The 22,443-nt window shown below is 44.1% G+C and overlaps 2 protein-coding genes across 3 annotated transcripts in view; one reads left to right on the top strand and one right to left on the bottom strand.

Moving 5' to 3' along the window:
- LARP4 (La ribonucleoprotein 4) overlaps window positions 1-22,443 on the top strand; it is a 211,034-nt gene that overhangs the window by 56,666 nt on the left and 131,925 nt on the right. The gene's annotated exons all lie outside the window — the stretch shown is intronic.
- FAM186A (family with sequence similarity 186 member A) overlaps window positions 1-22,443 on the bottom strand; it is a 77,238-nt gene that overhangs the window by 6,913 nt on the left and 47,882 nt on the right. For both annotated transcript variants that reach the window (XM_059185363.1, XM_059185364.1), the window contains 4 exons: window positions 9,370-18,526; window positions 5,078-5,270; window positions 2,942-3,093; window positions 1,508-1,690 (listed from right to left, as the gene is read on the bottom strand). In XM_059185363.1, the coding sequence (XP_059041346.1) occupies window positions 1,508-1,690; window positions 2,942-3,093; window positions 5,078-5,270; window positions 9,370-18,526 (9,685 nt within the window). The remainder of the gene's footprint in view (window positions 1-1,507; window positions 1,691-2,941; window positions 3,094-5,077; window positions 5,271-9,369; window positions 18,527-22,443) is intronic.

Here is a 22,443-nt window from a genome sequence, read left to right as displayed (position 1 = left end):
GCCTGACATGGGGCTCAATCTCACAACTCTGAGTTCATGACCTGAGCTGAAATCAGGAGTTGGATGCTTAACGGACTGAACCACCCAAAGGCCCCAGAATTGGAATATATTTGACAAGATCAAGAAATCTGCGGATGAGATTTCCAGTGATGGTAATCTCCAAGGAACTGACCAAAGTACCTTATGAAAGAGTCAGCTTTAGAAATCTCCCAGATCCAGGAAGCACTGATGTTAGAACACAATAGTAATAGTCAATCAGAACTTTCCATTTCCTCTCTCTCCTCTCTAGAGCTCTAATCTCTAAAGGGTCCCCTAGTAGCAAGCTAGAAAAGTAGGAAGAGAAGTAGTAGGCCAGAAAAAAGCAGCTGTTAATATTCTCCAACTGTAAGTTGTAATAGTCTTAGCTGGAAGAGAGAAGCCTCAACTTTAAAACAAAACAAAGATTTACTTATATATAATTCTGGACATTTTACCAACCAGATAAACATATTACTGAGACATTATCAGAAATGTCACAGAACAATCTCAGTTTTTATCCAGAGGCCTGCTGAATGAATGTAGAGATAAAATGTCACTTTGGAAAATAGCTTGGAAATTTCTTATAAAAGTTAAACATAACACTTATCTAACCCATCAGTCTCACTCCTGGGCATTTACCTAAGAGAAGTGAAAACTTACCTTCAACCCAAAACCTGATTATAGGGTGCTTGGGTGGCTCAGTTGGTCGGTTAAGCATCTGCCTTCAGTTCAGGTCATGATCTCAGGGTCCTGGGACTGAGCTCCACATTGGGCTTCTCCCTCTCCCTGTGCCTGCTGTTCCCTTGCTTTTGCTCTCTCCCTCAATTGCTCTCTCTCTCTCAAATAAATAAATAAGTAAATAAATCTTTAAAAAAAAAAAACCTGTTTATGAATTTTATAGCAGTTCTATTTATAATTGCCCAAATCTGAAATCAGCTCAAATGTCTTTCTTTTTTTTTTTTTTAAAGATTTTATTTATTTATTTATTTGACAGAGATCACAAGTAGGCAGAGAGGCAGGCAGAGAGAGAGAGAGGAGGAAGGAGGCTCCTTGCTGAGCAGAGAACCCGATGCAGGGCTCGATCCCAGGACCTTGGGATCATGACCTGAGCCGAAGGCAGAGGCTTTAACCCACTGAGCCACCCAGGCGCCCCAGCTCAAATGTCTTTCACTTGGTAAATGGATAAAAATATGTGATACAGCGATACAATGGAATAATATCAGTCAGTAAATAAAAAGGAATGAATTAATGATATATATAATGTGGATGAGTCTCATAGGAGTCACACTAAGTGAAAAAAGCTAGATTCAAAAGGTTACATACTGTATATCTCTACTTATACTGCATTCTGGAAAAGGTAATGTCTAACTTCACAACAAACACCAGCTTTTGGTCACTCCCTGGTGCTAGAAGATAAGGTCAAGTTAGGGAAACAGAAGGTATATGACCAAAGGCCCAATTTCCAAAGTGCTCCCATTCCTTAACTTACTGTGATTTAACGGATGCGAGAGATTTTCTGAAGGTAGACTGAACATCTAACTGGAGTAGCATAGGAATATCTGGGTACCCACCCAGCTGGGCCCAGAGCGAATGTATTGATGTCTTCTCTGCTATTGGGTAGCTTGAAGTTGACAGATCAGCATTCCAGATAGCTCTCATTTGGTCTTCTTGTCTAGAGAATCAGAGACACTAATTGAAAGCGCCAAACTTTCCTGAACTCTATATCCAATTAAAATGTATGAATCTTATTTTCCCCTTTTCTCTTCCTCACCGTCTTATCCTATAATGTCCTGTCTGGCACCAAAGAACATTAGCTATGTCCACTTTGACTGAGCGATGGATTAAAATAGCAGAATTTGCTGAAAGAGCTTTTTTTTCTTCCCTGAAAGTTCATTTTCATGACTTCACCTAGTAATCTATTTTAAAACTATCTTCTTAGTTTCGTGGGGTATATAAACCATATCCAGATTTTTTTCCCCCAGCAGTGTTCTTTTCCATTCCTTACCAAAGCTCCTACCTTCTTTTTTTTTTTTTAAAAAAAAGGAAAGAGTAATGTTTCTAAGTTTCTTTATTCTGTTAAACTAATTTGTTTCATGGTAAGGAAAATTAGTGTCATTTTTTATAAGACCAGCTTTATTTTTAAATTTATTTAATCTATTTAATTTTTTGAAGTTGAACTAATTTATTAACTGAGCAAAAGTAAAACAATTCAAATTCAAATAGAATTCAAATAACAAATGTTCCACAAATCTATAAATGTATATCCTCATATGATTACTGAAATGGAGCTTTCATCTGGAAAAATCTATTGAGACTAAGTTATGATTCAGTTAGATATAGGTTCAAAAGTATAGACAAAGTATTCTAACACTTCATTCAATAAGTTCTGTCTGGTCCAACCATTTATTTAAAGTCTTTAGCATTCCTAGTTAATGACATGGAAAATATAGACACCTAGCTGAATCTTTGGGGTAAGCCCGTGCATGTGAGATGAGACATCCAAAACACATTATAAGGAAGGGATGTCACAGCTTATATCCCTCCAGGACCATAATTTTCATGTCACCTGTGGGAATAAGAGAGCCCCTGTCTTGGGATTGTTATAAAGGAGGGCCACTAAAGGGAAAACTGGACTTAATCATTCTTGGAAAAGAACAGACAAAGAGCAGACCAGCATCATATTTTTTAAAAAGAACTAAAATAAATAAATAAATAGGAACTCAAAATTAGATGTTAAATATTTAAGTAGAAATATATGTAAATAAGCTTCTTATTAAATTGGCTAAGAAAGTCAATACTACCTTAGACTTTCTACTGCACCTCATAATTGGTGAAAGAGAAGCTCTTGGGCAGGAAAAAAAAAGTATTAGGTCCCACATATCATTCAAATACAGTTTAATGTCAGTCTTTTTCAAGCACATACCGTAATTTCTTGAATGTGTCATACTTTCTATCTTCTTCTATTAGCAGCTCTAGGAATGGCTGCTGAACAAATTTGGCAGAGACAGGTATCTCCTTTTTGTCAGTGATCAAAGGTATGGGCCGACTAAGATTCAATTTATACATCTCTTGAAGCTAAAAACAAATCAGTGAAGGTAAAAAAAAAAAGTCAGAGTCTTTAAGAAGTTCTGAGCTGGCCCTAGCTAAACTGTGACTCTTTCTTTTCCATGGACTTGCAAATCCTTTTTCTCCATCCTCTTTCTCTCTTCCTCCAATCACACCTCCACTTCCAACACACAATTTCAGAGGTGGCGCTATGTTATATAAAAACCTTTGTCCTGGGGCGCCTGGGTGGCTCAGTGGGTTAAGCCGCTGCCTTCGGCTCAGGTCATGATCTCAGGGTCCTGGGATCGAGTCCCGCATCGGGCGCTCTGCTCAGCAGGGAGCCTGCTTCCTTCTCTCTCTCTCTGCCTGCCTCTCTGCCTACTTGTGATCTCTGTCTGTCAAATAAATAAGTAAAATCTTTAAAAAAAAAAAAAAAAAAAAAACCTTTGTCCTAGGCGCCTGGGTGGCTCAGTAGGTTAAAGCCTCTGCCTTCAGCTCGGGTCATGATCCCAGGGTCCTGGGATGGAGCCCCACATCGGGCTCTCTGCTTGGCGGGGAGCCTGCTTCCCCTCCCTCTCTGCTTGCCTCTCTGCCTACTTGTGATCTCTGTCTGTCAAACAAACAAACCTTTGTCTGAGGAGCCTCAGTGGCACAGTAGGTTAACCATCTGACTCTTGGTTTGGGCTCAGGTCACGATCTCAGGATGTAGGATCGAGCCCCAAGTAGGGCTCTGCGCTCAGCATGAAGTCTGCTTGCTCTGCACTCAGCATGAAGTCTGCTTAAGATGCCCTCTTCCTTTACCCCTCTCCCCCACACTCTCCTGCTTGCTCACATTCTCTCTCAAATAGATAAATAAATCTTTAAAAAAAACAAAACGAACAAACAAAAACCCCTCGATCCTGCATAACCTGTAGTCCTGGTCCTCTCATTTCCTAGCTGTGTGACTTTGGGTTAGTTGCTAATTTTATCTGCACCTTTCTCCTCATTTCTAAAACAAGGATAATAACACAGGGTTGATGTAGGTGTTGTATAAGATAATATATACAAATACACATAATAAATTGTGAAGCACTATGCAAATCTAATGATAGCTAACACTTGCTGAATGTAACATGCTTTTTATATATTAATTCATTTGGTATTTCCAACAATCTTATGAAGTGAGTAATGTTATTATCCTCATCTTACCTTTGGAGATCTGAAGCTCAGAAAATTTATACCTTGGCGCAAGGTCTCTTAGCTAACATGTGGCAAAGCTGATTTGAACCCACACAATCTGGTAGGAGAACCAACCTCTTGCGTGTAAGGTATTTATTCATTTCTACCCTCTTCTCCCTTTTGCTTTTTTCTCTCCCATCTTATGCCTTGATAACCACTTCATCATCTAGATTGTGGATCCCCTGACCCCAGACCCTTATTCATCCCCTGAAATGTCCTAGATACATGATTTCTGTTAGATAGTTCATGACACTGCCAACTCAGCTTGCTTTATTCCACCTACATTGACCATATTTTCCAAACCAAAACTTCAAAAGTATCTTTTTTTTGTTTGTTTGGTCAAAGAGCTTTAATATTTGAAATATCACTGTTCTAGAAAATTCAGACTATGTCTGACTTGGACCAACTATGGTAAGAAATGTCTTTGTACCTTCTAAAGCATCAAGTAATTTTATACATTAATTTAGTGAAAGAAAAGGATATATAGATATAAAATACTCCTAGAATACCAAGAATGTTCTAAAACTCCATGCTGGAGCATGTAGTGGGAGCATGTAATCCCAGAGCAAAGAACTCTAATCTCAGTTTTATAACTTTTTGGAAGGACACTATCACTCTCAAAAGCATACTAATGATTATCTCAGATGTCTTAAGCCATCAGGTTTGTGGCAATTCATTACAGCTGCCCGAGGAGACTAATATACATGGTATCTCCAGGTAAATGTTATTTTCCCAAGCTTACCACTTTTCATTTTTCTTACAACACACTGGGGAGAGGAAATAGAAAACAAGTTACCTGGCTAAATAAGAACATCATTTTCCTCAGGCACTGATTCCGTTTCTGCTCTAAAGACTTCTGTTTGTTGGTCCAGACCTGCATAATCTTTTTCTGGTAGTCATCAATTCTGTTTAGCAGTATGAAGAGGTTCTGGGTCTCATAACCTTTCCCAGTGTTTTGGAGGGCTTGTAATCGTCTGATTATGTTGTTTCTTGAAAAAAATTTAACAAGAATGAGATTGATATAACGACTGACCCTAACTCAGCTAACCTGGGCCTAGTTATTTTCAGTTCTCATCCTTAGTAAGTAAAGGGGGATGTGATAGGAGTGGGAGACTTGCTTAATGAGACCTTAATCTAGTTTCTTATATGACTTTATTTTTAAAAATCTATATGATTGTCAAGTTTTCATTAACTTGAGTTTTTTAGTGTTATAATAGTGTTGCTTATTATCTTACTATTATTTTAATAGTTTTATATTTTAATATATTAATATAATACAAACATATTTAATATATTGTTTTAATATTAAAATTTTGGTATTGATATGTATAAGATATATAGAAGGTAGTTAATACAGTTGTGGAAAAGTCATTGTCCTTGCCTTCAAAGCACTTACAAGCCAGAATGGGAGACTAATAAGTTAACTGTGTCAAAGACAATGAAACAAATGCTAAATAGACATATAAACATGCTGTTGGAGCAAAAAAGAGAGCATAATTCATACAAGAGAAATAAAAAAGGCCTCATAGGAAGATGTTGCATAGGATCTTGAGGAACAGTGATAAAAATATACTCTCTCTCTTTTTTTTTTTTTTTTTAAAGATTTTATTTATTTATTTGACAGAGAGAAATTACAAGTAAGCAGAGAGGCAGGCAGAGAGAGGAGGAAGCAGGCTCCCTGCTGAGCAGAGAGCCCGATGCGGGACTCGATCCCAGGACCCTGAGATCATGACCTGAGCCGAAGGCAGCGGCTTAACCCACTGAGCCACCCAGGCGCCCTATACTCTCTCTCTTGACAATAACAGGTACCACCACGTTTGAGCCTTCTGAATAGATAGTGTTTTGCCATCTCTGTTCTACAGGAGAGGAAAAGGAATCTGAGCAAAGTTAAGTAATTTTCTGAAGTTATATAATTAGTAAATATCAGATTTGGGAAGCAAACCCAAATCATCTCTATTCCTACAATACCAGTATTTCTCAAAATGTGGACCGTGATCATCTGGACTGAATGAATCACTTAGGCAGAGGTGATGGGGTGGTGGTGATGCTTACTGAAAAGGAGGATTCCAGTGAAAGTGCAAGTTTCTCCAAAAGAAGAATGTAAATCTCAGTGGCTAAAAACAAAATTTTACTTGTTGCTCATACTACAAATCCATCATGGTTCATCAGGGAGCAAGCTTCATTGTATACTTTCAAGGACACAGGCTATCTGAAGAGCCATCACCTTGAACAACGTGGGTTATGTCAGAGGAAAAGGAGACTTGGGAGGGTCTCAAACTAATAATGACAAGCTCAGCACAGAAATGACATATTCCAATACTGCTTACATTTCATTGAAAAGTCCTGGCAAACAGCACTAATGACTATCACAAATATTCAGCATCATAATAATAAAACTACAGTGAATAATAAAAAATAGAAGTGACTCATCTATATGCAACCAACAAAAAATAATGAAAAGTCTCTATATGGATCTAAATGATACAAGAATGTATGATGAAGGTACATTCAAATCTATAGGGGAAAAGGTAAGATTATTTTGTAAGTAGTGATGGAGCTACTGGTAGCCATGTAGGAAAAAGTCACATTCATATCTCTCAAGAGAAAGTTGTGAATCAGAGACTTAAATGTAAAAAAAAAAAATAGCTAATAACCAACTATAAAAGTTTCAGAAGAAACCTAGAAAGAATTTTTTGTATTTCTCAGAGTGGAGTGTGCCTTTCTAAATAAGGTAAAAAATATTTTTGAAAATAGTGAACCTGGGGTGCCTAACTGGCTCATTGGTAGAGCATGTGACTCTCAATCTCAGGACTGTGAGTTCAAGCCCCACGTTGAGCATGCAATCCACTTAAAAAAAAAAAATAACAGCCCCCCAGAATAAATAATCCCATTAAAAAATGGGCTGAAGGGGTGCCTGGGTGGTTCAGTGGGTTAAAGCCTCTGCCTTTGGCTCAGGTCATGATCTCAGGGTCCTGGCATTGAGCCCCACATTGGGCTCACTGCTTAGCGGTGAGCCTGCTTCCTCCTCTCTCCCTCTCTGCCTGCCTCTCTGCCTACTTGTGATCTCTGTCTGTCAAATAAATAAATAAATGAAATCTTTTTTTAAAAAATGGGCTGAAGATATGAGCAGACATTTTTCCAAAGAAGATATCCAAATAGCTAACAGACACATGACAAGATGCTCAACATCACTCATCAGCAGGGAAATACAAATCAAAACTACAATGAAATATCACCTCATGCCTGCCTGAATGGGTAAAATTTAGCAATTCAGGAAACAATAGATGTTAGCAAGGATGTGGAGAAAGGGGAATCTTCTCGCACTGTTGGTGGGAATGCAAACTGGTGTAGCCACGCTGGAAGACAGTGTAGAAGTTTGAGTTTAACTCAAAAAGTTAAAAATAGAACAACCCTGCCACCCAGCAATTGCACTAGAAGGCGCTGACCCAAAGGATAAAACAATAGTAATTCAAAGGGGCACATCCACTATGTTTATTGCAGCATTATCAAAATAGCCAAATTATGGCAAGAACCCAATTGTCCCTCAACTGATGAATGGATAAAGAAGATGTGTGTGTGTGTGTGTGTGTGTGTGTGTGTGATGGAATATTACTCAGTCATCAAAAATAATGAAATCCTGCCATTTGCAACTATGTGGATGGAACTAGAGTGTATTATGCTAAGCAAAACAAGTCAGGGCCCCTGGGTGGCTCAGTGGGTTAAGCCTCTGCCTTCAGCTCGGGTCATGGTCTCAGGGTCCTGGGATCGAGCCCTGCATCGGGCTCTCTGCTCAGCAGGGAATCTGCTTCCTCCTCTCTCTCTCTGCCTGCCTCTCTGCCTACTTGTGATCTCTCTCTGTCAAATAAATAAAATCTTAAAAAAAAAAACAAGTCAGTCAGAGAAAGGCAAATAACGTATGATTTCATTCAAATGTGGAATTGAAGAAACAAAACAGATGAACATAGGAGAAGGGAAGGAAAAATAAGATGCAGAGAGGGAGGCAAACTATAAGAGAGGCTTAAATATAGGGAACAAACTGTGGGGATGAGGCTGGGAGGATGGAGTAATTGATGGGCATTAAGGAGAGCACTTGATGTAATGAGCACTGGGTGTTGTATGCAACTGATGAATGACCAAATTCTAATCCTGAAACTAATACTACACTATATGTGAACTAACTTGAATTTAAATAAAATTTTGAAAGAATGAAAAATGAATGAATTAATTAATACATAAATGAAATAAATGTTCTGATTATATCTTGAAGAAGTCTGGTTTTATACCTTGTTCTATTCCTTAGTTCCCAAATCAGTTCAGTCCTCAAAAAATGTAAATTTCATGAGAACAGGGTACTTTGCCTGTTATATATTTGCCTGTTATTCACTGCTGTATCCCTAACCCCTAATATAATACTTGCCATATTTAACAAATATCTGTTAAATAAATGATATAATTTTTCCTATAATTTATATATAAATAATAATAATATTAATAACCTTTTCCAGTACAGATTTAGTTTGGCATCTTATAATTTTAGGTAAAAGATATCCCCAAAACAATAATTTGGTAACCTCAAACCTAAATTCTAAGGATAACAAGACAATAGTCACTTTCCCTATTTCTGCAGTTTTTAAAAATCAGGACCAGGACCTTCCATGTCACTTCAGCAGCAAAGTTGCCGTGGCAACAACTTGTATATAACCTGCCATTTCCTATTTCAAGAATCATACAACTTCTGGTGAACCCAAGAAGATGAAAGAAATTTAGAATACTTATAATTTTAGAATAATTGGGACCGAGCTTTTAAAGTTGGTATTTTGGAGATCAACCCTGATCCACAAAATATATCTTAGTATCTCTGCTAGAGATATAAATGGATGAAATAGATCATGTTACATGACCATGACGTTTTTATTTCCAAAAAAAGTATATCTCCTTTTGGTATCTTAAATAGACTTCATCCCACAGACCTATAATATTCTAGAACATCTAATATGACAGATATGTATATACTTATAGGAGAGGGAAGGGAGGATATTTGAAATCAGGACTAAACCAGAAAACTGGACATTCAATATTTACATCTACCTTGCACGCTGGATCAGCCTGTAAGCAATGTACTTGCGGAATAGGTATCCCAGCCGAACTGTGTCTGTATGAAGTGTCTCAATTATGAGATTCCTAGCTGTTGTGTGTAGCTGTGAAGGGAGTCCAGAAGATTTTGTGGCCTGATTTAAGAGTACCAGGTTCTTTCTCTGAGCTTCCACATCAACAAAATACCTCTGCTCTTTGAGTTCTTGGGGAGAGGAAGGAGGCATCATCTTGGGTTTCTTGGTAACTGAATCTGAAGTCAGTATCCAGGACTTGTCTATAGGGGGGAACTGGGTTTTCTGGTCCCATTCAGAAGATGAGATCTGTGACGTTTTGGGCAGTTTAGTAAAAAGAGACTTCACGAGAGGGGGAAGGGCCCTCCCACCAATGTAAGGGGTTTGTGATATTGGTGTCCTGTAATCGGTGAGATAGGACTGAAATGTTTTATATTGTTCTGTGGCAATAGGATCATGGCATGTCTGGAATTCTTCAGAAGTATCAGAGATCCCTGATATTTGGAAGTTCTTAGCAGTAAAAGGGACTGATTTAGATTTCAGAGAAGAAATAATTGCCAATCTTTCCTTACTTTCCTTAGCTATAGAAGAGGACATATCTTTCTGGGGCTTTCCAGGGGTTAAGGAGGTCCATAGTGTTGGAGGATGCCCAGGGGTAGGAGGGATCCCCAGGGGGAAAGTTTGATGCTGTTCAAGAGTAGAAGGGATTTGTGGATAGAGAGATTGCTCATAGACAGCAGGGAGCTGGAATGCCTGGGGCTTCTCAGAAAGTGTTAAGGGTCTAGGTTCCAGGACGGAAGAAGTCCCAGGAACCAAGGGCTTCCTAGGGGAAAGAGGAGCCAAAAGAGTAGAAAACTGAGGGGAGGAGAGTGGAACTCCAGATATAAGGGGCTTCCTGGGGGCCTCTGATATCAGCGGTAGCTGAGGAGTCCAAGAGTCTCTTAAGAACTTTCTAGAACTAAGAAGGGTCTCCGGTGCAAGCTTCCCAGAGGCCAGAGGGACCTCTGGTGCTACAAACTGAACAGTTTGCCCTTCAGAAACCAGGGTCTGTTTAGAGGAAGGAAAAGTCTGTGTTACCAGAAGTTTCCCAGAGTCAGAAGGAATTCTCATTCCTAGCAATTTCCCAGGGGCTTGGGAAAGAGGAGACCCTGATACCTGCAAAGGAGTAGGAGAGACCTCAAATACAGAGGACTTCTCAGCAATAGGAGCAGATGCTGGGGCCTGCCTAGGACTTGATGTAAAGGATTCCCCAGGGAGGACAGAAGCCTTCAATCTTTGAAAAGATCTAAGACCAGAAGGAGCCAATGTAGGGAACTGCTTAGAAATGTGAGGACCACCTGGTGTAATGGGTTTATCAGTAACAGGAATGATCCCAGCTTCCAGGGTATGTTCTAAAGTAGGTTGGGGCCCAAGCGGTGAGGGCTGTTCCCTTGATTGTTGGTCCTCCTCAGACATGAAAGTAATACCCATGGGATGGGATTGTCCTGGGATGAAGGGAGCTCCCAAAGTTTGCACTTGCTCAAGGGGAGATTCTATAGCACAGAATTTATCTGAGGTGAGAGGGACCCCAGATTTCCGGAAGTGTTCTGGAGAGAAAGAAACCCCTAATGCTTGAGCCTGTTCTAAGGAGAGAGGGGCACCTAAACCTTGGGTTTGTTCAGGGGTACGAGGGACAGCTGACAACCAGGGACTTTCTGGAGTAATAGAGACCCCCGATTCCCAGGCCTGTGCTACAGTGAAAGGAGACCCCCATGCCTGAAAATTCATAGGAGTGAGTGTGAAACCCAAGCTCTGGCATTTCTCAGGAGTGAGGGTGACTGCCAGTGCTTTAAACTGGTCAGGGGTAAGAGTGATGCCATTTGCCTGGATCTGTTGAGGGGTGAGAGTGAGCCCCAGGGCCTGGGCCTGCTGAGGGGTGAGTGTGATCCCCTGTGCCTGAGCCTGCTCAGGGATAAGAGTGATCCCCTGTGCTTGGGCCTGTTCGGGGGTGAGCGTGATCCCCAATGCCTGGGCCTGTAGAGGTGTGAGTGTGATCCCCTGTGCTTGGGCCTGTTCAGGGGTGAGCATGATCCCCAATGCCTGGGCCTGTGGAGGTGTGAGTGTGATCCCCTGTGCTTGGGCCTGTTCGGGGGTGAGCATGATCCCCAATGCCTGGGCCTGTGGAGGTGTGAGTGTGATCCCCTGTGCTTGGGCCTGTTCGGGGGTGAGCGTGATCCCCAATGCCTGGGCCTGTGGAGGTGTGAGTGTGATCCCCTGTGCTTGGGCCTGTTCGGGGGTGAGCGTGATCCCCAATGCCTGGGCCTGTGGAGGTGTAAGTGTGAGCCCCTGTGCTTGGGCCTGTTCGGGGGTGAGCGTGATCCCCAATGCCTGGGCCTGTGGAGGTGTGAGTGTGATCCCCTGTGCTTGGGCCTGTTCGGGGGTGAGCGTGATCCCCAATGCCTGGGCCTGTGGAGGTGTGAGTGTGATCCCCAGTGCCTGGGCCTGCTGAGGAGTAAAAGTCATCCCCTGTGCCTGGGCCTGCTGAGGGGTGAGAGGGATCCCTAGTGCCTGGGCTTGCTGTGGGGTGAGAGTGATCCCCAAGGCCTGGGTCTGTTTAGGAGTGAGAGTGATCCCCGATGCCTGGACCTGCAGGGGGATGAGAGTAATCCCCAGTGCCTGAGCCTCCTCAGGGGTGAGCGTGATCCCCAGTGCCTGGGCCTGTGGGGGAGTGAGAGTCATCCCTTGTGCCTGGGCGTGGTCCGGAATGAGTGTGGCCCTTAGTCCCTGGGCTTGCAGGGGGTCGTGTGTCATCCCCAGTGCCTGAGCCTGTTCAGGGGTGAGAGCCATCCCTAGTGCCTCAGCCAGCTGGGGTGTGAGAGTGATCCCGTGTGCCTGGGCCTGCTGGAGTGAGAGAGGGATCCCCTGGGCTTGGGCCTGCTGCGGGGTGAGAGGGATCCTCAGTGCCTGTGCCTGCTGGGGGGTGAGAGTCATCCCCAGTACCTGGGCTTGCTGGGGGATGAGAGTGATCCCCTGTGCTTGGGCCTGTTCGGGGGTGAGCATGATCCTCAATGCCTGGGCCTGTGAAGGGGTGAGTGTGATCCCCTGTGCCTGGGCCTGCTCAGGGGTAAGAGTGATCCCCAGTGCCTGGGCCTGTTTTGGGGTGAGAGTGATCCCCTGTGTGTGGGCCTGTTCAGGGGTGAGCGTGATCCCCAATGCTTGGGCCTGTGGAGGTGTGAGTGTGATCCCCTGTGCTTGGGCCTGTTCAGGGGTGAGCGTGATCCCCAATGCCTGGGCCTGTGGAGGTGTGAGTGTGATTTCCTGTGCCTGGGCCTGCTCCGGGCTGAGAGTGATACCCAGTGCCTGGGCCTGCTGGGGGGTGAGAGTGATCCCCTGTGCTTGGGCCTGTTCGGGGGTGAGCGTGATCCCCAATGCCTGGGCCTGTGGAGGTGTGAGTGTGATCCCCTGTGCCTGGGCCTGCTCCGGGCTGAGAGTGATCCCCAGTGCCTGGGCCTGCTGGGGGGTGAGAGTGATCCCCTGTGCTTGGACCTGTTCGGGGGTGAGTGTGATCCCCAATGCCTGGGCCTGTGGAGGTGTGAGTGTGATCCCCTGTGCTTGGGCCTGTTCAGGAGTGAGTGTGAGCCCCAGGGCCTGGGCCTGCTCAGAAGTAATAGGGATCCCCTGTGCCTGGGCCTGCTGGGGGGTGAGAGGGATCCCCTGTGCTTGGGCCTGTGGAGGGGTGAGAGTGACCCCCAGTGCCTGGGCTTGCTGAAGTGTGAGAGGGATCCCCTGTGCCTGTGCCTGCTGGGGGGTGAGAGTGATCCCCTGTGCCTGGGTCTGCTGGGGGGTAAGAGGGATCCCCTGTGCCTGGGTCTGCTCAGGGGTGAGAGCGATCCCCTGGGCCTGGGCCTGGGCCTGCTGGTGGGTGAGAGTGACCCCCAGTGCCTGGGCCTGCTGAGGTGTGAGGGGCATCCCCTGTGCCTGGGTCTGCTTAGAAGTGATAGGGATCCCCTGTGCCTGGGCCTGCTGGGAGATGAGAGTCATCCCCAGTGCCTGGGCCTGTTCAGGGGTGAGAGTGATCCCCTGTGCCTGCTTCTCAGTGAGGGCGAACCCCAGTTCTTGGGCCTGCTGAGGGGTGAGAATTATCCCTTGTGTCTGTGCCTGCTCATCAATGAGGGTGAATCCCAGTGCCTGGGCCTGCTGGGGGGTGAGAGGGATCCCCGGTGCTTGGGCCTGTGGAGGAGTGAATGTGGTCCCCCATGCCGGGGCCTGCTCAGGTGTGAGCGTGATCCCCAGTGCCTGGGCCTGCTCAGGGGTGAGAGTCCTCCCCAGTGCCTGGGCCTGCTGGGGGGTGAGAGTGATCCCCTGTGCTTGGGCCTGTTCGGGGGTGAGCGTGATCCCCAATGCCTGGGCCTGTGGAGGTGTGAGTGTGATCCCCTGTGCTTGGGCCTGTTCGGGGGTGAGCGTGATCCCCAATGCCTGGGCCTGTGGAGGTGTGAGTGTGATCCCCTGTGCCTGGGCCTGCTCCGGGCTGAGAGTGATCCCCAGTGCCTGGGCCTGCTGGGGGGTGAGAGTGATCCCCTGTGCTTGGGCCTGTTCGGGGGTGAGCGTGATCCCCAATGCCTGGGCCTGTGGAGGTGTGAGTGTGATCCCCTGTGCTTGGGCCTGTTCAGGGGTGAGCATGATCCCCAATGCCTGGGCCTGTGGAGGTGTGAGTGTGATCCCCTGTGCCTGGGCCTGCTCCGGGCTGAGAGTGATCCCCAGTGCCTGGGCCTGCTGGGGGGTGAGAGTGATCCCCTGTGCTTGGACCTGTTCGGGGGTGAGTGTGATCCCCAATGCCTGGGCCTGTGGAGGTGTGAGTGTGATCCCCTGTGCTTGGGCCTGTTCAGGAGTGAGTGTGAGCCCCAGGGCCTGGGCCTGCTCAGAAGTAATAGGGATCCCCTGTGCCTGGGCCTGCTGGGGGGTGAGAGGGATCCCCTGTGCTTGGGCCTGTGGAGGTGTGAGTGTGATCCCTTGTGCCTGGACCTGCTCAGGTGTGAGTATGATCGCCCGTGCCTGGGCCTGCTCAGGGGTGAGAGTCATCCCCAGTGCCTGGGCTTGCTGGGGAGTGAGAGTGATCCCCTGTGCTTGGGCCTGTTCAGGAGTGAGCGTGATCCCCAGTGCCTGGGCCTGTTCAGGTGTGAGTGTGATCCCCCGTGCCTGGGCTTGCTCAGGTGTGAGTATGATCCCCTCTGCCTGGGCCTGCTCAGGGGTGAGTGTGATCTCCAGTGCCTGAGTCTGCTGGGGGGTGAGAGCGATCTCCCGTGCTTGGACCTGTTCAGGTGTGAGTGTGATCCCTAGTGCCTGGGCCTGTGGAGGGGTGAGAGTGATCCCCAGTGCCTGAGTCTGCTGGGGAGTGAGAGTGATCCCCTGTGCTTGGGCCTGCTCAGGTGTGAGTGTGATCCCCAATGCCTGGGCCTGTGGAGGGGTGAGTGTGATCCCCTGTGCCTGGGCCTGCTCAGGTGTGTGTGTGATCCCCAGGGCCTGGGCCTGCTGAGGGGTTAGAGTGATCCCCTGTGCTTGGGCCTGCTCAGGGGTGAGAGTCATCCCCAGTGCCTGGGCTTTCTGGGGGGTGAGAGTGATTCCCTGTACTTGGGCCTGTTCAGGGGTGAGCGTGATCCCCAGTGCCTGGACCTGTGGAGGGGTAAGTGTGGTCCCCCATGTCTGGGCCTGCTCAGGGGTGAGAGTCATCCCCATTGCCTGGACCTGCTGTGGAGTGAGAGTGATCCCCTGTGCCTGCTCATCAGTGAGGGTGAACCCTAGTTCTTGGGCCTGTTTATGGGTAAGAGTAATCCCCTGTGCCTGGGCCTGTTCAGGGGTGAGAGTGATCCCCAGTGCCTGGGCCTGCTGAGGGGTGAGTGTCATCCCCTTTGTCTGTGCCTGCTCATCAATGAGGGTGAATCCCAGTTTCGGTGCCTGCTGGGGAATGAGTGTGATCCCTAGTGCCTGGGCCTGTTCAGGGGTGAGAGTGATCCCCTGTGCCTGCTCATCGGTTAGGGTGAACCCCAGTTCTTGGGCCTGTTGAGGGGTGAGAGTTATCCCCTGTGTCTGTGCCTGCTCATCAGTGAGAGTGAATCCCAATTTCTGTGCCTGCTGGGGAATGAGTGTGATCCCTAGTGCCTGGGCCTGTTCAGGGGTGAGAGTGATCCCCTGTGCCTGCTCATCGGTTAGGGTGAACCCCAGTTCTTGGGCCTGTTGAGGGGTGAGAGTTATCCCCTGTGTCTGTGCCTGCTCATCAGTGAGGGTGAATCCCAGTTTCGGTGCCTGCTGGGGAATGAGTGTGATCCCTAGTGCCTGGGCCTGTTCAGGGGTGAGAGTGATCCCCTGTGCCTGCTCATCAGTTAAAGTGAACCCCAGTTCTTGGGCCTGTTGAGGGGTGAGAGTTATCCCCTGTGTCTGTGCCTGCTCATCAATGAAGGTGATCCCCATTTCTTGGGCCTGCTGAGAGGTGACAGTGATGCCCTGTGCCTTGGCCTCCTCAGTGGTGAGACTGATCCCCAGTGCCTGGGCCTGTTTAGGAGTTAGAGTGAGGAACTTTGTGGGAGACTGTCCAGAAACTGGAATGGCCTCGGGTGAGGGCGATTGTGTGGAAGGAGGAGTGATTGGTATAGGGTGCTTCCCATCAGCAAGAATGTCTAAGGCCTTAAGATGACTCTGGAACTCTTTTCTTTGATGTAACTGGGGTGCTAGTTTCTGTATGCTCTTCCACGGGGGAGAAAATGTCATTGAAGTTTGGCCGAACATCTTTTCTTCTTCTTCAGAGTTTATCTCCTTAATCTTCATCTGATCCTTTGTTTCTTTCTGCCTCTGTCTTTCATGGTCCTCTACATTTCTCCATGGCTCCTGCTTCTCCTCTTTCTCCCAATTTATTTCCAGCTCTTGATACCTCACTACCTTCTGAGCATCCCTCTTCTGCTGTCCCTTCTCCTTCTCCAAGGGCACCATTTGTTTTTCCATTTTTTTATCCCATGCTTCCAGCTGCTGCTGTTTTGGCTTCTGATAATCTTCCTCTTCTCTTTGCGTTTGCTCCTCATCTTGCTCAGTCTGCTTTTGCATGCTCTGTTTTTGCTGTTCCTTCCACATTTTCTGCCACTGCTTCCGTTGTCCTTGCTTTCCTCCCTTCCTCTGGAGCCATGACTCTTCCTCCTGCAGTTTCTTCCAGAAACTCCCTTCTTGCAACTGGTGTTTGAGACGCTTACCAACTATTTTTTCTGGACCTTCTTGCAAATGTTTCTCCCGCCTTTGTTTTTGCCTTTCCATGCCGTCTCTCCCTACCGTTGAGGCCACTAGAGCATCTCTTTTCCCTTCTAGTTCAGCCAAGATCGTTTGTATTAAATTGTCAGTTAGTGGATCCTTGCTCTTAGATAACAGTAAGGTTCTAATTTCAGACTTTGCACTAGTGGACTTCTGAAAATGTAATCCTGGAATAAATGAGACTTCTTTTTTTTGTTTCAAAGGTTTCTCTCCAACCTGTCCTGCACTTTTTATATCTTTGTACTTCCTCAAGGTTTTTGTCACAGTTTCACCTACGCTTTGGAAATATTCCTCTATTTTTTCCCTTATGATTCCTAATTTTTCAGCCTCTGGTGTTTTTAATAATTCCTCTTTTGGCACAGTCTTTTTATCCAAAGGCTTTCCTACGTTATCAATTTTCTCTTTTAGGAAAGCCATTACAGCTTTTTGAAATTCTTCTAGGTTACTCTCTTCACTTCTGCCGTCTAGACTTCCTGGAACTCTGGTAGATTCTGAAATCTCTTCTGTTACCCTAGATTTGGGCTTCACAGGTCTATGAGACTTGACTTTCTTAGTTACTAATATGTCCTCTTCAAGTTTTCCCTCTTTGCTTGTGGTGGTTCCTGGAGAGACATGGTGTTTCTTTCCTTTTGTTTTCACTTTCTCAGAGGAATTACCAAGTTGGGTAGACCCAAATTGCTCTGCCTGGCTGCTCGTCTCACTTTTGCTCTCTTTGTCCATTGACTCAGTGGTGGATTCCTCTTTACTCTCTGAAGAAATCTGGCTTTTGTAATGTGAATACTCAGGTTTGAGCTTCCTGAGTTGTTCCCATAAACCACTTGTTCCATTTCTGCCAACTTGGCTTTTTGTGTCAGTAGAAGGGTAATCAGCAGGGACATGTTCACTTCTTGGTTTTCTTGATTCAGTGGATGACTTTGATTTGTCCTCAGAAAAGGATTTTATTTCTTTTCTCTTCTTTTCCAGTGACTGTAGCTCCAAATGGTAATCAAGTTTGGTCTCTGAGTCTTTTTCTTTACCTTTATCATCACTCACATTAAATCCAGAAGTCTCATGCATATATGGGCCTTTAGTTTGCTTTTTTTTCTGTGATTGATACTGGTCAGTCCCATCTTTCCTATAGACATCACCTTTCTTCTGTGATATCTTATCTTCAGTGATACCTTCAGAAGACTCTCTTTGCTTTTTTTTAAGTGAAGGATATTGCTCTTCAGTTAAATCTGGAGTCATTTCAGCTGGGGCTCTATATGAAATAGTTGAGTCCCACTTGATCCCCAAGCCTTTGGTCCCTTTTGTTTGGGCCTCATCTGTAATATCTTCAAGTTCTTTAACCAACATATCATCCATATTGTCTTCTATGTCAGCTTTGCTAGTGGTTGATTGTGAAGAAAGCTCAGGCAACACTTTCAAGGTTGATGTGGGTAATGCTATACCTACTTGGGGTTCTACAACAATTTTGAACCGAATAAATTGTTCATATTTTTCTTCTGCTTCTTGAAGTTTCTGCTGAAGCATTTCATTTTTTTCACTGAGCTCTCGCATTATCTTCAGGGAGAGCTCTTTTTCCTTTTCACTTGTCTCACTTATATACATATTGGCACTCTGGAGGTTAAAAATTTTTAGTTCATCATTTATTAAACCCAAAGCCTTAGAAAGGTTTATTATTGTTGATGATATATATTTAATAGCATTGTTTTCCAATTTATTGAACATCATAGTGTTTATGAGTTCCTGTAGCATATCTTGGATTTCTGAAACCTTTGTATTTGTTGCAAATTTATCACTGATCATCTGATCTGGTCTTAAAGCATGAGCTGTTGCAGGTCGCTTTATAACTCTTTCTTTCCAAGATTTCCATAGAGTACTTCTAGATGCTAAAGGAAAAAAAAAAACCCATAAAACATAAAATAATAAGATTGCATTTCTTGTTCTGTGTTGTGCTCTATCTTTGCTAAAACCTAAGGAATTTAGCCAAAATAATAGTTAGCTATAAGATAAAGATTCGTCAGAAAGCCTTGGTTCCCCTGGGGCACCTGACTGGTCCAGTCTATAGAGAGTGTGACTTGATCTTGGAGCTGCGAGTTTGAGCCCCACATTGGGTGTAGAAATCACTTAAAAATAAAATCTTAAAAAAAAAAAAAAAAAAAGCTTTGCCTCCAAAATAAATAGTATTATTTTTAAAAGAATAACTCTTTCCCCACAATCACCTAAAACTTTTGCTTCCAAAGTTTAGTCTTTATTCTTTATTTGTAATCTCAATTTACCTTCAGTTACAAGTTTGGGGTTAGCTGTAACAAAACTTTCCTTTGGCTTTGATTATGCTTGGTGCTTTCCATTTTCTTTCTTGGGTTTCTGTCTTTCCTCACTTTTCTGAACCACACTTAATCTTGATTCTTTCAGAAGAGTCAAAAAAGAGCAGACAAAAGTCAAACCTTTGAAGGGGTTTCCAGAATGGCTAAATGAGAAACTCCAAACATTGTCTCCTCCAAAAAAAAGCAATGATAAAGCTTGGCAAAGCAGCCAAAACCAACCATTTTAGGACTTTGGAAATTGACCAAAGGCATACAACAATTCGGTAAGAATTTAGTCAAGAAAAATTACTAAACTTAAGTAAGAATGGGGGAAGTCTGTGATGTTTTTAGCCTGGAGCTTCTTCTGTCTCTAACTCCCCCAGCCAGTAGCCCGTGTGTCCTACTAAAGCAAGGCAGGCTGAACAGATTGACAGCTCTACTACCTAAGGGGACTGATTTGTTGTGGAATAAAGCAGGGAAAAAAATCATGCTTAGGGGCATCTAAAACAATACTTCCTTAACCCATACACAGACCCATTAGCAAAGAATAGAAGACTTACTGAATCAGTCAGGATCCCTAATCATTGGCCAGTTATTGACCACTAACCTATGCTGACCCAAAAGTGACCCCTAGGAATTCAGGCCTTAAAATAAAAACAAAAAGAATAAAAGAACAACTGAGCAGTGATATCAGTGACTGCACATTGTTGGGGAGACAGACTCCACTGAATTAGTCTAGGGAAGTCACTAAAAAACCAAAAAAGTGACAAAAAGAAACCCTGGAGGTTATAGGGAAAATCAGAATCTAAAGTTGCTATAATGCTCAGTCAGTGTAATGTCTGTCTGCCTTCAGCCCTGGTCATGATCTCAGTGTGCTGAGATCAAGCCCTGCATTGGGCTCCCTGATCAGTGGGGAGCCTGCTTCTCCCTCTGCCCCCACCTCCTGCTCATGCTCTCTCTCTCTCTCAAATAAACAAATAAAATCTAAAAAAATTTAAAAAGTAAAGTTGCTATAATATGTTATCTAAAATGTCCACGTTTTTTTAGAGGTGGGGAGGGTCAAACGGAGAGACTCTCAGGCAGGCTCTCTGCCCAGTGAGGAGCCCGACATGGTGCTTGGTCTCACAACCCTGAGATCATGATTTGAGGTGAAATCAAAGAGTCAGGCACTCAATTGACTGAGCCACCCAGGTGCCCCTAAAATGCTCAGTTTTTAACATAAAAGGAGCATGCAGAGAAACAAAAGTGCAACCTATACACAGAGGATAAAAGCAGTTAGTAGAAATTTTCTCAGGGATTGGGAGGGGAGCAGATGTTGCTTTGAAAAAGACTTTGAAAAGACTTTGAAAGAAGAATTATAACTATGTTCAAAGAACTAAAGGAAGGCAAATTTTAAAATAAAGGAAAAATACAGTGGCAATTATCATCAAATAGAGCACATCAGTAAAGAGATGGAAATTAGAAAAACCAAATGGAAAATTTAGACTTGCAAAGTGCAATAATTGAAATGAAAAATTTACCAAAAGGGCTCAATAGTAGATTTGAAATGGCAGAAGAAAATAACCAGCAAATTTGACACCAGATTAGTAAAGATTGTCTAATCGGAAGACCAGGGAGGAAAAAGAATTTTTAAAAAATGAACAAAGCCTCAAAGACCTATGGGACACCATCAAACATACTATTGTACAAGTGATAGAAGTCCCAGAAGAAGAGCGGGGGGCATTAAAAATATTGAGGAAGTATGGGCTTCTGGGTGGCTCTGTCTGTTAAGCATCTGAGTTCAGCTCAGGTCATGATCTCAGAATCCTAGGGTTGAGCCCTGCATCAGACTCCGCATTCAGGGGGAGCATTTGCTTCTTCCTCTCACTCTAACCCCCAATCTTAAAAAATATATTGGGGAAAAAATAATGGCCAAATCATCTCAAATTAATCCTCACATTCAAGTGGCTCATTGAACTGTAAGATAAACATTAAAAAGATCCATACCTAGATACATCATAGTCAAATTATTGAAAGCTACACAAAGAGTCTTTAAAGCAAAAAAAAAAAAAAAAAAAGACTTATCACAATCAAAGGAGACTCAAACATCAAAGTACAGGGGAACCATAGTCAATTTAACAGCTTACTACTTATTAGAAACAATAGAGGCCAGAAAACAGTGAGATGACAGATTCAAAGTGCTGAAAGAATAATTCTGCTAACCAAGAGTTCTATATCCAGGATAACTACTCTTCAAAAAATAAAGGTAAGACATCCATTCCCTGAAATAACACTTTTCCCAAAGTAGCATGCACATGCAACTCTCATAACCATCCACATTGCATGTGTCTTTTAACACTTCCCTAAATGCATTACAGATTTCTATTACACCCATTCCCTGAAATAACACCCTTCTCAAAGTAGTATGCATATACAGCTCTTTTTTTTAAAGAAAGATTTTATTTATTTATTTATTTGACAGAGAGAGATTGCAAGTAGGCAGAAAGGCAGGTGGCGGGCGGGGGGGGGGGAAGCAGAGAGCAGAGAGCCTGATGCAGGGCTCAATCCCAGGACCCTGAGATCATGACCTGAGCCAAAGGCAGAGGCCTAACCCACTGAGCCACCCAGGTGCCCCTCTTGTAACCATTCTTATTGCATATGTTTTCTTTTTTTTTTTTTTAAGATTTTATTTATTTATTCAACTGACAGAGATCACAAGCAGGCAGAGAGGCAGGCAGAGAGAGAGAAAGGGAAGCAGGCTCCCCGCTGAGCAGAGAGCCCGATATAGGGCTCAATCCCAGGACCTGAGCCAAAGGCAGAGGCTTTAACCCACTGAGCCACCCAGGCCCCCATTACATATGTTTTTAAATAGTTCTCTAAATATATTACATTATTCATGGAAATAACACGCTCCTGTCAAAGTAACTTGCAAGTGAACACTTACATATCCATAGTTAATGCATGTGTTTTCAGCACTTCTCTAAATGTGTTATGAAATGTCTATTACATCCATTCCCTGAAATAATTTTTTTTCAAAGTACCATGAATGTACAATTAACTTTTTAAATGAAGATAAGAAATAAGACATACAGATGACAACTAAGGATATGAAAAGATACTCAGTGTTGTCTATCATTAGAGAATTGCAAACTGGTTAAGCCACTCTGGAAAACAGTATAGAAGTTCCTCAAAAACTTAAAAATAGAACTACCCCACTATCCAGCAACTGTACTACTAGGCACTTACCCAAAGGATACAAAAATAGTGATTTGAAGGGGCGCATGCACCATGATGCTTATTGCAGCATTATTGACAATAGCCAAATTATGGAGAGTGCCCAAATTTCTGTCAACTGATGAATGGATAAAGAAGGTGTGGTATATATGTATACAATGGAATATTACTCAGCCATCAAAAAGCCTGCTTCCTCCTCTCTCTCTCTGCCTGCCTCTCTGCCTACTTGTGACTTCTGCCTGTCAAATAAATAAGTAAAATCTTCTTAAAAATTTTTTTTAAAGCCA

The sequence above is a fragment of the Mustela lutreola genome, chromosome 8 (genome assembly GCF_030435805.1).
Source record: "Mustela lutreola isolate mMusLut2 chromosome 8, mMusLut2.pri, whole genome shotgun sequence".
Classification (NCBI taxonomy): Eukaryota; Metazoa; Chordata; class Mammalia; order Carnivora; family Mustelidae; genus Mustela; species Mustela lutreola.
This window is presented reverse-complemented; position numbering and strand designations above follow the sequence as displayed.